This window comes from Panthera uncia, chromosome E1 (genome assembly GCF_023721935.1).
Source record: "Panthera uncia isolate 11264 chromosome E1, Puncia_PCG_1.0, whole genome shotgun sequence".
Taxonomy (NCBI): Eukaryota; Metazoa; Chordata; class Mammalia; order Carnivora; family Felidae; genus Panthera; species Panthera uncia.
In genome coordinates, this window is record NC_064814.1 from 19,755,319 (window position 1) to 19,769,024 (window position 13,706).

The window sequence follows — 13,706 nt, forward strand, 5'->3', positions numbered from 1 at the left end:
TCAAGACAGATGACTCAGTAGCCCCCGGGGCCTTATTTATGGACTGAATAAGGTAAATTGTCCCACGTTAAAAGAAAGTGAGGGGCTCTTCTCTACTAATCAGAATGTGATGAAGCTGAGAATTCGGGGGAGGGTGATAATGAATGGTCTGGCAACCCACTCGAAAAATCTTTTTCCCGTGAGAACTTGCCATGCAACTTCGAAGAAGCGTTTTTGACGATGTAGTCCTTAATATCGACCCACCCCCGAATCCAATTATAATCCCAGCAGAACACTCTCAGGCAACAGCTCAGGGCTTGGGGGCAGAAACCAATGACAAGAGGCCCGTGTCCAGCAGCCCAGGGAATCACCTGCACCCTCTCTTCGGAGATTTCCCAACAGTGGCACTTGTTGATTTGGACAAGAGAATCTTTCGTTGTGGAGGGGTAGAGGACTATCCCGTTTGCAGAATGTTTGATGTCACTGCCTGCCCTCCACCCGCTTAGAGGCCAGCAGCATTCCCCGCACTAGTCCTGACACCCCAAAAATGTTTTGAGACGCTGCTCAGTGTCCCCCAGGGGCAAAGTTGTCCCGGGTTGAGAGCCACGGCTCTAGATGAATTCAAGGAGGCAAGGAGGCTCACCCACCACTGCATCCCCGGGGCCTAGCACAGTGCCTGGCACAAAGCAAGGGCTCAACACATACCAGTTGAGTAAATGACTATGAGAAGAGGTGGGGGTGCACCGAGGCCTAAGCCTCCAGAAGCGCCTACCGGGTTGCATGCCGCAGACATGAACGTGCGTGCTCAGAGCCCCTGCTGCAGGGAGTGGATGGACCGATGGCCAGCAGCGTGTCCGTGCTGGGGCCGGGCTTCCCCCTCAGGCGCTCCCAGCCAATGACCTTGCATGGTGGAGGTGAGAAGGCAGAACTGTTCTTGCCAGACCTAGTCACTCCGCGTCAAGGACACCCCAATGGCAAGGCCAAAACTCACTTGGAACTACACTGCCATATGAGACTCTCCAAACCTGCCCTTCCTTCCCCAGAGGCCAGCCAGGCACTTGGTCTGAAGGCCCCTACCTCCTTCTCCAGATCGCTCTCTTTATCCTTCCCAGGTGTTTCCCCCAATAACCCCCCTGCCCAGCTAATCCCATCTTGTTTCTACTTCTTGGTGGATGCGAACAACACACCTGCTCATTCTAGAAAGATGCCTTTCCCCGACACCCCCTTCGTGCACGATGCCGCGCTCTGGGGAGCTCCGTTGATAGAAGTAACATGCACAAACCAATGTAGCCAGGGAGGGAGTTCTTAAAAGCGACTCAGTGTCCCTTTGTCTCTAAAACCAAAGGAGAGATGAATTGAACCCATAAACTGATAAACAGTAGCTCATAGCTAATAAAACCAGACGCACACTAACATCCCAGGCCAAGAGACTCTCACAAGTTAACCTCTTATCGGTTTTAAGGCAGCAAGTAAAGTCCTCTGATCCACATGCCTTTCTTCTGCCCAAGGAAGGGAAGGTCAGGAGGGAGGGTGGGAATCGGCCATTGGGACCCCAGCCAGTGCACGCTTCCCCACAATCCATCCCGTCTTCTCTCTCCAGGCCCCAAATGTGATCGAAATGCACTTGGGTTCGAGAGCCCGTGGCCCCATCTGGCAGGGTCTGCTGGGAGCGTCTTCTTGGTCCAGCGTCCCCGGCTCAGCTAGCTTTCCCCTCGGCCACGCTCTCCCAGGGACAGATGACCTCCTTCTCCTCGGCCCGGTCACCCGACTCTCCTGTCCCGGTGTCCTCCGAGTCCATCAGGCAGGTCCCACTCTGCGTAGGCACGTCCATTTTGATCTGGAAAAAGCTTCAGGCACAAAAGACAGGCAAGTGCATAGGGACAGAAGGGACACCAAATCCTCAGCTCACCCTGACGTCCCCGGAGGAGAGTGACACCCAGGTGTGCCTGCCAAAAGCTTCGTGTGCCTCAACCGGCTCTGCGGATCTCTTTCACTGGGGGTAGAAGGGGACTCCTGTTTCTCTGCTGGACTCAGGCTCATTCAAAAGATGCTTTATTTTCATGTTGGAGGGGCTCGAATTGTTATGGATGGAGCAACCAACAGGAGCGTGTTGGTTGGTGCAGGGATACCCCTGACTGTCTCCCCAAAACCCAATAGAGGCGGGGGGCTGATTCTCAGTTTTGCACCGTCTACAACTTTTCTTTCTGCCGTTGGTCCAGCAGTTGGCGTGCACCCCCTCGGAGCCTTTGTGCTGCCCCCGGTGACCTGCCTCCGGGCGCTTGGGGTTCTCAGAACTCAGGCTTACACCCAAAATGGAGCTGAGAGGGGCCACCTCTCGGGGGAGACTGGGCACGGTCATTTTCACAGAAACACCTGTAGAAGCAGGAATCCCCGCAGGCCCCTCTGAGAGCCTGCAGGTGTATGCGGGAGGGGGGAGGCGAGGCGAGGGCACTGAAGGCGGGAGGCTCCGGCCCCCACCACCTCTGGTTCCCACCGCTGCCACTGACCCTTCCTGCCCTTTAAAAGTGCAATGGATCTGGGGCGCCTGGGTGGCTCGGTCGGTTAAGCATCTGACTCGGTTTCGGCTCAAGTCACCGTCTCACGGTTCGTGGGTTCGAGCCCCGCGTGGGCTCCCAGCTGGCAGTGTGGAGCCTGCCTGGGACTCTCTCTGCCCCTCCCCTGCTTACTCCCTCTCCTCTCTCTCTGTTTCTCTCAAAGTATATAACTTTAAAAAAAAAAAAGTGCAATGGATTCATTAGACTGACGTTCTGGGGATGGGGCAGGCTGGGTGGAGCACAGAAGGGGGAAAAGGTGGAAAAGAAAGACTCCCGTTCCTTTTCTTTCTCAGGAGGCAGGCGAGGGCAACGCTGAGTTTCTGGAAACTATCCAGCGGCCAAACAGCCCTCTTGTCGTGTCTGCTAACCCAGAATCCTCATTACTCACCCCCCCACCCCCAGTTCTAGACCGTGCTCAAGCCCATGGCCTCGGTACCCAGCACAGACATACACGCACACATAGACACGTTTGCACACACACACACAGACATGCGTGCACGCGCACTCATGCAGAGACATATGCACACGCGCATGCTCACATGCAGGCAAATGTGCAAACACGTATGCTCGCACAGGGACAAATGTGCCCCTGCGCTCACACACAGCACAATCCCTTCCGGTTCTTACTTTGCTACTCTCCTGGATTTCAGCCGTGACACCTGCTGGCCCACGTCCCCCAGGGGCTGCACCTTCCCGTGGGACACGGGCGGGCATTTGGGCGAGAGCCTGGCAAAGACCGGGGAAGCCGAACAGCCCCGTCTCAGAAACCTGCTGAAGGACAGAGCCACGCGGGCCTTGGGCCGGACCCAGGGGTGTTCAGCCGAGGCCTCACCCCCGGCAGTGTCGGAGGGCCCCGGGCAGGCCCCGGAGGCACCAGCGGCCCCCGTCTGCTCGGAGCTCTCCGAGGCCACCCTCATAGGCGTGGGGCAGATGGTGCTGCTGGGCCTCCGGATGAAGCGGCCCGGCGAGGGGAAAGGCATCCTGGGGGAGCGGCAGGAGGGGGAGAAGGGACCCGAAGGAGACGGGGGCACGCAGGTCCCTGTGTACACGGCCAGGTGGGGGCTGGGAGCGGTGTGCTGGCCCGGCTGCAGACAAGGAAAGAGAGAGTTCAGGGTGAGTCATGGGGGCTCAGGGACACAGCCCTCTGCTGACTTAGCCCCCTCCAGCGCCCGGAGCACGGCCTGGTGTGGCGGACCCACAGGGGAGCTGGGAAAGGGGCCCGGAGCCCCCTGTGATGACGGCCCAGCCACACACGGGCCTCCCGTCAAGGGGCCCGCCGGTCCCCGAGCCCTGGCCACGGTGCCTGGAGCTGGACATTTGCATCCAGGGTGACCTTTGCCGGGCCTGGGATGCTGGGGTGAGGCCAGGCTGGCTTTCCAACTGCCCCCCAGCAAACAATGCTTAGGACCCGCCAGATGCCATGCATCCTTTCTCTGTCCTTAGTTCCCAGCCCGAGGACACTTTTAACAGAGCAGTGGAGGTGACACGAGAAGCCCCAGCCCGGACCCTGCTCACTCCTCCAGGCTTGAGACCACCCCACCTCGTCCTGAGCCCCGACCCCGTGTCCAACTGGCTACGCCTTGGGGGTCGCCAAGCCCCCGCACTGGCCGTGCCTCCCGCGGCAGAACAGGGTGGCCGGGAGGGGAGGCAGAGTGGGCGTCGTGGGCTCATCGCTGGAGAAGGGGAGCACCCCGACCTCCCTGGGCTCCCGTGGCCCCAGAGTCAAGGAGCGGGAGCGGGGAGGGGCAGGAGTGCTGGACCAGCAGGTTTTCAGCAAAGAAGCCCAGGAGAGCTTGGTCTGAGCTGACAAAGTTAAAGTTGGAATTTTCAGGGAGGCTCTCTGCTGTCACCCCTCTGTTGTCACTGCTCTTCCCTCCACAGATGGGCGTCCGAGGGCCCATCGGCCCCGTTCGTCATGCCCCGTCCTAAAGGCCTGCTGTGGCCTCTCACCGTGTCAAAGCCCAGTCCTGGCGGGGAAGGGGGACCCTCTGGGACAGCTGGGCCATCACTGCCTCCGAGAGAGAACTGGAAAGGACTTCAGTGAAGAACAAACCCTCTTTGAAACTGGCACAGCCACACGACGCCCAGCTTAGAGAAACCTGCCTGCCCCGGGGGCCTGGGCACTGCCCCGGGGCCGAGGGAGGGCAGCTCCGGGCGCTGAGCTGGAGGCTGCTGGCTTCTATGGGGTATGGCCTGGTTTCCAGGTCCCCTGAGTGTGCTGGTCCCAGCCAGAAGAGAAAGGGGCAGGCACATCCAAGGACAGCTTTTAGAGGAAAAGAAAGGCCAGGAGGCCACAGAAGTCTTTGCCGTGGGGGACAGAGGGGGGACGGCCTCCATTCTCCCCCACCAGCTCCCTGAAGTTCAAGTTTGATTCCATTCTGAAACAGCAGCTGAGAGCCACTGGTACAGTGCCTCTGCTCAGGCCTCCACAGGCCCACAAACCAGAGCCAAGGCCCGGACCTGGGGCCCCAGGGTTAACATACGAAATCAAAACTCCTGGCATTAACACGCAGCGAGAACTCAGGAAACGTGAGGGTCGAGGCTGAGCACGTTTTGTGGATCATCACACTCACTTCCCAAAGCCGCTCAGTAGGGCCACCAGCTCTTACTATGCCCATTTTACAGACGAGGAAACTAATGCTTCGAAAACCGAGCCCCAAGGACAGGCCACCGGGGACAGGGCGGGCTTTGAAGCCAGGCCCGCGGACGGCCGAGTCTGCACGTGTAGCAGCTAGCTGGCCGTCTCAGGATGGCCTGCCCATCAGCGCACCCCGGGATCACCCAGGGTGATGTTGCAAGTGCGGATCCCAACCCCACCAGACCCACTGAAGGAGAATCTCGGGGGGACACAACCCAGGGAAAGCATCTTCTAACAAACACCCGAGGTCACGGTTTTGTTATGTCCAGTTTGAGGAGCCCCACGCCATGCTTCTAACACCATCCTTCTATAGGGAAAGGGGTCTCCACTTAGGACACAGTCTGCTGACCAGAAGAGCAATAAAGGAGAAAGCTGGGCCCTCATTAAGGGTTTGGGAGACAACGGTTAGGTGAAAGGGTCTGGCCCTGTAACTTCTTAAGCATCTGCTATATGGTAGGTAATCTAGCATATTATCTAGTATCCAGAAAATTGAGGTCTAGACGGGCTCATTGCCATCCCAAGGCTCTCACAGCCAACAGGGACAGTGATATGTACAACACGAAGGTGGCCGCTAACATTCCTGCCCCCGTCTTCCAGTGTGGGTATGAACCAGAAATGGCACACGACAGCCACTCCGTGCTCAGGTGACGTGATATGGCATAGGTGACCTCAACAAAGGATTATCTGGGTGAGCCTGACCTCATCACACGAACCCTTCAGATCTGAGTGACAGACCAGGGACAGACGTCAGACAGGGTTTGAAGCACGACAAGGATTCAACAAAGGGGAAATTCTCCAGGATTGGCTTTGAAGGTGGGACAGAGGGGACACAGGACGAGGGATAGGGCAGCTTCTAGGAGCTGGGTGCAGCCATCAGCTTAACGGCCAACAAAAACGCTGGGGCCTTGAGTCCTACAGTGACAAACTGAGTCTCCACAACAACCTCAAAGAGATTGGGAGCAGGTTCTTCGTAAGACCCTCCAGATAGGAACACGACAGCCTGGTGTGACCTTGGGTGTGAGACCATGAGCAGGGGGCCCGGCCCAGCCTCACCTGGCCATCGGTGCGCTAACAAACAGCTGTGTGTGAGCTGTTTCATTGCACAGCAGTAGATAACTAACACAGAATGAGAATCCCATCCGAGGAGCGTGAAACCCCAAAGCCCCCTGCTTTGCCTACTGATCCATAAGGCCATCCCGTTGCCTGTGGGGTTCAGATGGGACCTGGGGTCCTGGAGAGCGGGCTGAGACACCAAAACTAGGCAATAGGCTTTGGTGAGAGAATAAACTGAGGACACCCTACCTCCGGTTCATTCTCTTGAATCCCACTTCCTCAGAATCTGTGATAAAGTCATTATAATCCCCACTTTACAGATTAGGAAACTGAGCCTCGTGGAGATGACAACTTGACCAAGATCGCACAGCTTATGACAGGACAGGCCACTCCCATTTACTGCCCTCCTTAATTCTGTGCCCTCCTCCCCACCCCCCTCTTCTCCCCCATCACTTTCTTTTCCAGGATGAATGACAAGACAGGTGAGGAGTGGCCACTGTCCTGCTCTACTCACCTGGCCTGAGAAGGTCCTTTCTTCTGGGAAAATAGCCATTGACCCCATCGGCCCCGGACACCCAAAGCAGGAAGGCCTTTTTTACCCCCTTCCCACCAGGACTCCGGCCCCTCCCACAGAGACCTGGCCCCTCCAGCCCACGCCACGCCCACCCCTGGTGTGACACAGCAAAGCAGCGGCATGCAAGGCACGTGGCAAAGAAATGTGACACACGGAGACACGGTGAAGCTCTGAGAGCTCTGTTTTATTAGGCAAGGGAGTGACACGGGGAAAGAGCGTGGAATGGAATGGATACATTGACATGACGTCACAATCCTAGGCTTTTTAATGGCAGGCAAGGCAGATAAGTGCAAAGAGGTGCGATTCGTCTTCTGTCTAGAAACTGGCTGAGAATCTGAAGGAGTCCTTGTGGCCCCCGGAACTCCTGCTTCCTAAGCCACATTCAGGTTCAGCATGCAGTGTGCACAGCACCCTCTCCGGTCCCTCCTTGCTTTCCCCTCGCCCACTGCCTCCAAAAGCAAATAAGCAAAGTTGGCTCCGTGGAAACAAATCCACAAGGGTGGACACATCATTTCTCCTACCCGCCATCTCGTGTGTGGCACAGCCTTACCATCTTGAACGGACCCTTGCTTTAGCCACAAAATTTGGACTCATAGAGCGCATGACATCAATGGCCCACCCTCCTCCCTTCAAATATATCCTGATGGTCCCCAGAGAGCTGGGCGGCCCACACTGCAAGACTCTCAGAGAGCAGAGAAATAAGACGGTTTAAGTCAACAAAGCTAAAAATGCACCCGAGGGAATGCCCGGAATAGTAAAGAATAATGGATCACCGTACTGGACGAACACCGACAGGTGCAAGGAAGACCGTACGCGACTAAGAATGGTGGTGATGATGCAGATGACAACAGTGACGGTGTTGGTGATAAATGGTGGTGATGGCGACAGTGACGATGGTTGTGACCAAGGTAACAGCAGCTAGCATCTATTGAGCGTTTATTATATGCCAGGCATTACCTTACGTACTCTGCTTGTATTTTCTTGTCCCTAGCCCTCGTATTACCACAACCCTCACAAGAAGAGCAGTCCTTTCTCTAAAAGCCAAGCTTGAAGACGAAATTCTACCAAGGAAATCCTGGCGCTTTACAGCATGATTTATATTCTAGCATAAGAGATGCACCACCATAGGTGGAGAAACTCAAGCTGTTTAAAGCATGGCATTGAGGAATCAAGAGGGTGCCTAAGTACACAGAAAACAGAAACTATCACAATCATTTAAATATATCGATAATACTGTCCAAATAAATACTATTTTTGATGCTATCTGAGATCGAGACAGACCCTGAGGGGGCCACTGTTATGTTTGACACACAGAAACAAAGCCCCCAGGAACAGCTGTCACCTGCTGGGGCCCAGCGGCCGACACTCTTACAAAACCTCAAAACTGGATAGGGACCTGGGCTCCTTTACTACCAAACACGAGACTCTCCTGGTGGATTCCCCCCCAGGCCTCCAGGCCAGACAATCCTCTCCCATCTCTGTGCTCTTCTGGTGTGCCACACTCAGCCTCGATCCCGTTCCGTCTCACGTTGCAGCCATTTGCATCTAGGCATCGATGCCAGCCCCTGGAGGGCAGAGAACCTCTTGCCTGTTTCTGTACCTGTCCCAGCAGCCATCACCGGTTCTTACACAGAAAAGGTGTTTAGAAACGTGTGGAACGTGGCTGCTGCTATCCAGGAGCGAAGCCATTTATCTCCTACCCTCCTTCAGATGCATTTCTCCGGCTTCCTTATTTATGCATTTATCCGTTAAAGAGTGATAACCGGCCCTGTTTACATCCCTGTGCCTCTCATTAGATTGCGGGGTCCCCGTGTGTCTGACGTTGAGAAGGCTTCCATTAATACGTGTGGTGTATCTACTCTGTGCCTGATACGGAGCCCCTGGGAGCCTGCCGGAGGGTGGGAGACATCTCACTTGTGGGAGGTGGATGGCTGAGTCACAAACACGATACACTTTGTAGCCTGCGGAACTCCTGATGTGTTGGACGCCCTGCCATCCTCACCGCCATTGAGACGGGTATGTGGTCCCAGCTCACAGGGGGTAACCAGGAGGGACGGCGCATCTCTCTGGTTTTGTGCTTCTCAAACTTTCCCAGGAAAGTAGGACAAACAGCAGGAGAGCCGGGTAAACATCCTCTCCCAGGAGTCTGAGGGTAAAGCCTAAACCTGCCACAGCCAAGCATGAAATGTCTTTGATGTCTCAATTTTTATCTTAAAAAATTCATGTACGTTTTGCATTCTAATTCATACTATATTCATGATGATTTTAATGCAAAAAAAATATCTAAAATTACCTAAGTGTCCTCCCATTCCAAATCTTCAAGCAAAACTGAGGCCCCAGGCGGGGTACCCTCCTGGAACTCACAGAGTCTGTTTCAAGAAGCGTGGCTCTAGTCCTAACCCCTCACTTCACAAATCAGGAAGCAGAGATCATAAGTGACTTGTTCAAGACCACATGGCTGGTGGCAGAACCAGAGACCAAGAGGCCTTCTCCAAATCCAGGGCTCTTTCCCTTCCTTCCTTCCTCCTTTCATTCATCCACTCAGGTAAGACACGTTTCTGCAGAACCCATCAGGTTTCAGAGTGATCCTGGGCAAACGCAGCCCCTGTCCTGTGTCATTCCATTTACCACGGCCATCACCTGAAATTCCTTCTTGGGATGCCCTCCCTGCATCGGAAAACTTCCAACATTCTCCAAAAGAGAGATGACCAAAAGCACACCTCAGCTTGTTCTTTCGGAGTTTAAACTAGTCTACGACTAGGGAAAATGGAGAGAGTAATGGAATCAATTCACTGACATGAAACCAAGAGCTGTAGACTCCTTACAATGGCCTAAAAGGTCCCCAGTGACCTGGCCTCGCCCACCTCTCTACCCTTGTGTTGCACCATATGCCCCACGCCCACCAGGCTCCATCCACCTGGCCTTACAGTTCACCCCGAGGCACTTTCCCCAATGGGCCTTCACGCATGCAGTCCCGTCGGCCTGGAAAGTTCTCCCTGCCTGCCCACATTCTTTGTGTGGCCGCTTTCGCTCCACCTCTGCTTCTCCGTGACCGCCTTGAAGAGGCCTCCTTAGTGCACACATCTCCCTTCTCCCCTCTCAGGGCACCATATCCGCATCCTTTGTAACACTCTCTACAGGTTTTATCATATGTGTGGGCTGTTGGTCGCAGTGACGGCTCCAATTCGTCCCTCCCTGTCTCCACGTCTGTGGCGATAAGACTTTAACATTTCTCTCGCTAAAGAGCTACTCATCCCTTGATTCTAGGCTGGCTTGGTAACTTGATTTGGCCAAGGAAATGAGGTGGAAAACCAGGTCTAAGCCTACACCTCAAGACTCTGACGTGTTTCCACTTACTCCCTTGCAACCCGCCATCACCACAGATCATGCCGCGGCCAGGCTGTTGGAGGACAAGAGGCACGAGAAGCAGAGAAGAATCGTTCCACTCGTCCCAGCTTAGGCCACCACAGGTCAAGGCCCCAGGCATGGGAGTGAGCTCCACCAAGATCAGCAGAGCCACACAGACGACCCTATACCCAGGAGCAATAAACACTGATTATCGTGTGACGCTCTAATCTTGTTTGTCACATGGCAACGGCTGCCGATACCATTGGCTTCGTTATTTTTGGTCAGTCCTAGACTATAAACTTCCTGAGACAGAGGCCAGGCCGTGGTATTCACCACTGCCTGGCACGTAGTAGGTACTCAGTAAACGTGTTGAAGGAGCGAGTCCCTTTGCTGCGTAACGTCGGTCCCTTGCTCGCGGACTTGCTCTGTCGCCTTTGCGTTCTCACGCAGGTGTATGAGGTAAGGCTAGCTTCCAGAATTACCTTGTAGGCCTCCCAAGGTCAGAGTGGGAACTGTCCTCTCCCTGCTCCCTGACCACAGGGCTGGCCTAGCCTACGGCTACAGAGGAGAGAAGCACGAACATCGAGAAAATATCCAAAGGAGGGGCGCCTGGGTGGCTCATTCGGTTAAGCACCCAGTTCTTGATTTCGGCTCAGGTCATGATCTCACAGTCTTGAGACCAAGCCCTACATCAGGCTCTGAGCCAGATGTGGAGCCTACTTAGGATTCTCTCTCTCCCTCTCCCCTGTCCCGCCACAAAAAAATAAAAGAAAATATCCCAAAGAGTATTATCTTTGACCCTAACTCATCTTGGAAATGTCCAGCCGTCTACCACCCCTCTTCCCACGAATGAAGTCACCATCACCTTTCCTTTATCCAAAACGATACGGCCTTCGTCATAAGGCCATTTCACCTTGACTGCCCGGGAGGCTTCCGACTGAGTCCTTCGTCTAATTAGTCTAATTAGCCCTTCATACTAATTCCCCCAGCGGGTGTCAGGCGGTGGGGAGACAACAGGGAAGGAGGGAGCTCACCAGCCCTCATCAACCGTGACTAAGAACAAGCTCAACAGGAATGTCTCAGCAGGACCCTTCCAGAAGGTGTAACAGAGAAGCCCAGGGGAAGTGCATCTAGGGGGGACCCTGCATCTAGTGCCTCAGAGGCATCTCAGACTGCTTTAGAAGCGGAGTCTGAATCGGAGAGGTAGGGTGAGGAGCTCCATTAAGCTATTTGAAACGAATGTACCTGAAAGAACTATGTCTTGGGGGACGAGGCGGTCTTCCCGTTCATTTTCCAAAGCAAACGGTGCTACACAAAACAGCCTGTTTTCTTTGGGCTTCCCACTCCAAGAACCCCCTCGGTAAGAGGGTAAGTGCCAAGTTCGTACTTACTAAGTAAGCGCTAAGTAAGTCACCCAGCACCTGAGTCAAGTGACCTCCCCGCCCCCCACTGCTGCCCCTGTCCCCCCACGAACTGGAGCTCTAGTTGCGGTGACATTGTGAAGTCCACCCCGAAGGAGGTCAGGGGGCTATGGCATGCACCTGGCGACCCCGCTGCGCACCCCCCCCCCCGCAACGGGGCATAGAATTCTCTAGACTCTGACTCTGCCTTTCTTTGCATGCCTCTCCTGCACGTACGCCCCCGCCCCCAAGGATTCTAGATCTATTTAGGAGGGAGCTCTCTTTTGAGTTGGCTCCTACGGTCCAGCTTGCTCATGACCTGGGTGATGTCCACTGTATTGGCTGCTTCTCGAGCCTTGGCTTCTTCTTCCAGCTGCCTCAGGATGACGGGGCTCGGGCTGGAACGCAGGTGGCGTCGCATAAATGGGAGACCGGAGCTGGAAGGAAGGACAAGGCCGTGGTTGGTGGAAAGCCACACAGCTCGCCCAGCTGTGCCACTGTGGCACCTGGTGGGAGACGGGGCTGCAGGACCCGAATCTGGGCTCGTTCCCTCATTCTCCTCGTGAGCGCCAAGGGGGCGCCCTCAGAGACGTGTTCGACCTGAGCTCTTTCTCCCCCTTTGGAGGATGGACCAGAGTGAGGACCAGCCGCCATCGGATCCTAGGCTAGGCGCGTGGAACACTGCCTGTCGTGGTGACGACATACCTTCTACAATGTTTAGAAATCAATGTGTCAACTTCCCATGGGCTCTCTCTGAAAGAAGGGGGCAAGGAGAGTTTGATACTGGAAGACCAATGGTTCTTGCCTTGGGGGGGGTGGGGTGGAGGGAGCATTTGTTTTCAAAAAGCCAAGGCTCTGGGAAGGAGGGAAAGAGCCCAGCTCTCCAAGGGGGCCAGGCTAGACCAGCAGAGAACGCGGGGGGAGGCCTGGAGAGGGTTGCTGGGCTGGTGGTACTTTGTGCATGCACCATGTGAGTCAGAACCTCTCCAGAAGTCAAACATGGGTTCTTGGGACCCAAGTCTGTCTCCCATGGCCTTGGGGACCAGGACAAAGCTCCAGGCGTCTGACAGATGCAGGCAGTGGCGAGCAGCTGAACCACCCCCATGCCTGGAAAACAAGCACTTCAGCAGCAATGGTAGACTTCAAACCTAGGACCTCCCCAAACCTCTGGACTACAAAAGCCCGGAGAACTCTGGCTTCTACGCGAGGGAAGAAGACGGCTCCCTTACCAGTGAGTCATGGTTGAACTTGGGTCGCCCACCAGCCCAGCCCAGGGGGAGTTTGGAGCTCGATTTAACGGATTCTAGAGAAATTAAGTTTCACACATTGGCTGACACTCACGAGCCCTGGGACGAACTCACACGCCCTGCAACCCGCACACACTGACAGGCCGGGCTTCCCTCATTACAAAAGCATCACCCGTGTGTCCTCACTCACAGGGCCATTACCAGACCACCATTCCCCATGGCAAGATAAGCACTGCACCGGGGGCCTCAGGGCCCCCTGGATGCTCCAGAAAAGATGCCAGTTGATTTCTCAGGTCTGCTGCCTACTTATAAAACATCTGGAGAGAGGTATACAAGACTTCCTTTCCTTCCCCACCACTCTCTGGCAGAACTTCTGGAGCCATTACGCTCCTTTCTTGTGACTTAAAGGAGAAGCTTTCAAGCCCCCAGGGACACTGAACTCCCTTCCTTACCGGACAAACCTAGAAGAATAGCACCACAAAGCCCTCTTTTCTCTCCTTTTTATAACAGGGCCATTATCCTCAAGAATGAAACTAAGTTGGGTTTTTTTTTTTTAAGCTCCTTTGATAAAGGCTCCCGTCCAACCACCCCTCTTTTGAATTGACTGGAGACGCTGGAAAAGAGCCCAGCATGGGCTGAGCCTGCAAACAGGGGAACATTTACTAACCATGGGGGGTGCGGGGGCAGGGGGGGGGGAGAGGGATGAACAGACCACGTGCCATCACTGAGAAAACCCCCACCAAAGTCCCACAACTTTGTTCATGCTGTCATTTGGTTACTCTTTTGAATCTTCAGTCCCTCCCTATAGAGTGTTCTTTTACCCCTCCAGAAAAAGGGTTCAAACTGCCCTTCAGAACACTGCATCCTTTGCCCAAGGGTTCTGCCAGTTGGGATGATCCACATCTCCAAGGA

At 54.9% G+C, this 13,706-nt stretch overlaps 1 protein-coding gene across 2 annotated transcripts in view; it reads right to left on the reverse strand.

Annotated features, from left to right (window-relative positions):
• Positions 1-1,134: 1,134 nt before the first annotated feature.
• The window catches only part of RGS9 (regulator of G protein signaling 9), a 69,888-nt gene continuing 57,316 nt past the window's right edge, over positions 1,135-13,706 (reverse strand). The window contains exons 17-19 of one of the 2 annotated variants that reach the window (XM_049637690.1): positions 11,867-11,984; positions 3,162-3,619; positions 1,135-1,826 (exon numbers count right to left, since the gene is read on the reverse strand). In XM_049637690.1, coding sequence (XP_049493647.1) covers positions 1,676-1,826; positions 3,162-3,619; positions 11,867-11,984 — 727 coding nt within the window. In that variant the 3' untranslated portion in view covers positions 1,135-1,675. Of the gene's footprint in view, positions 1,827-3,161; positions 3,620-11,721; positions 11,985-13,706 lie in introns of those variants that run through there. The other variant, XM_049637691.1, reaches the window with a different exon arrangement.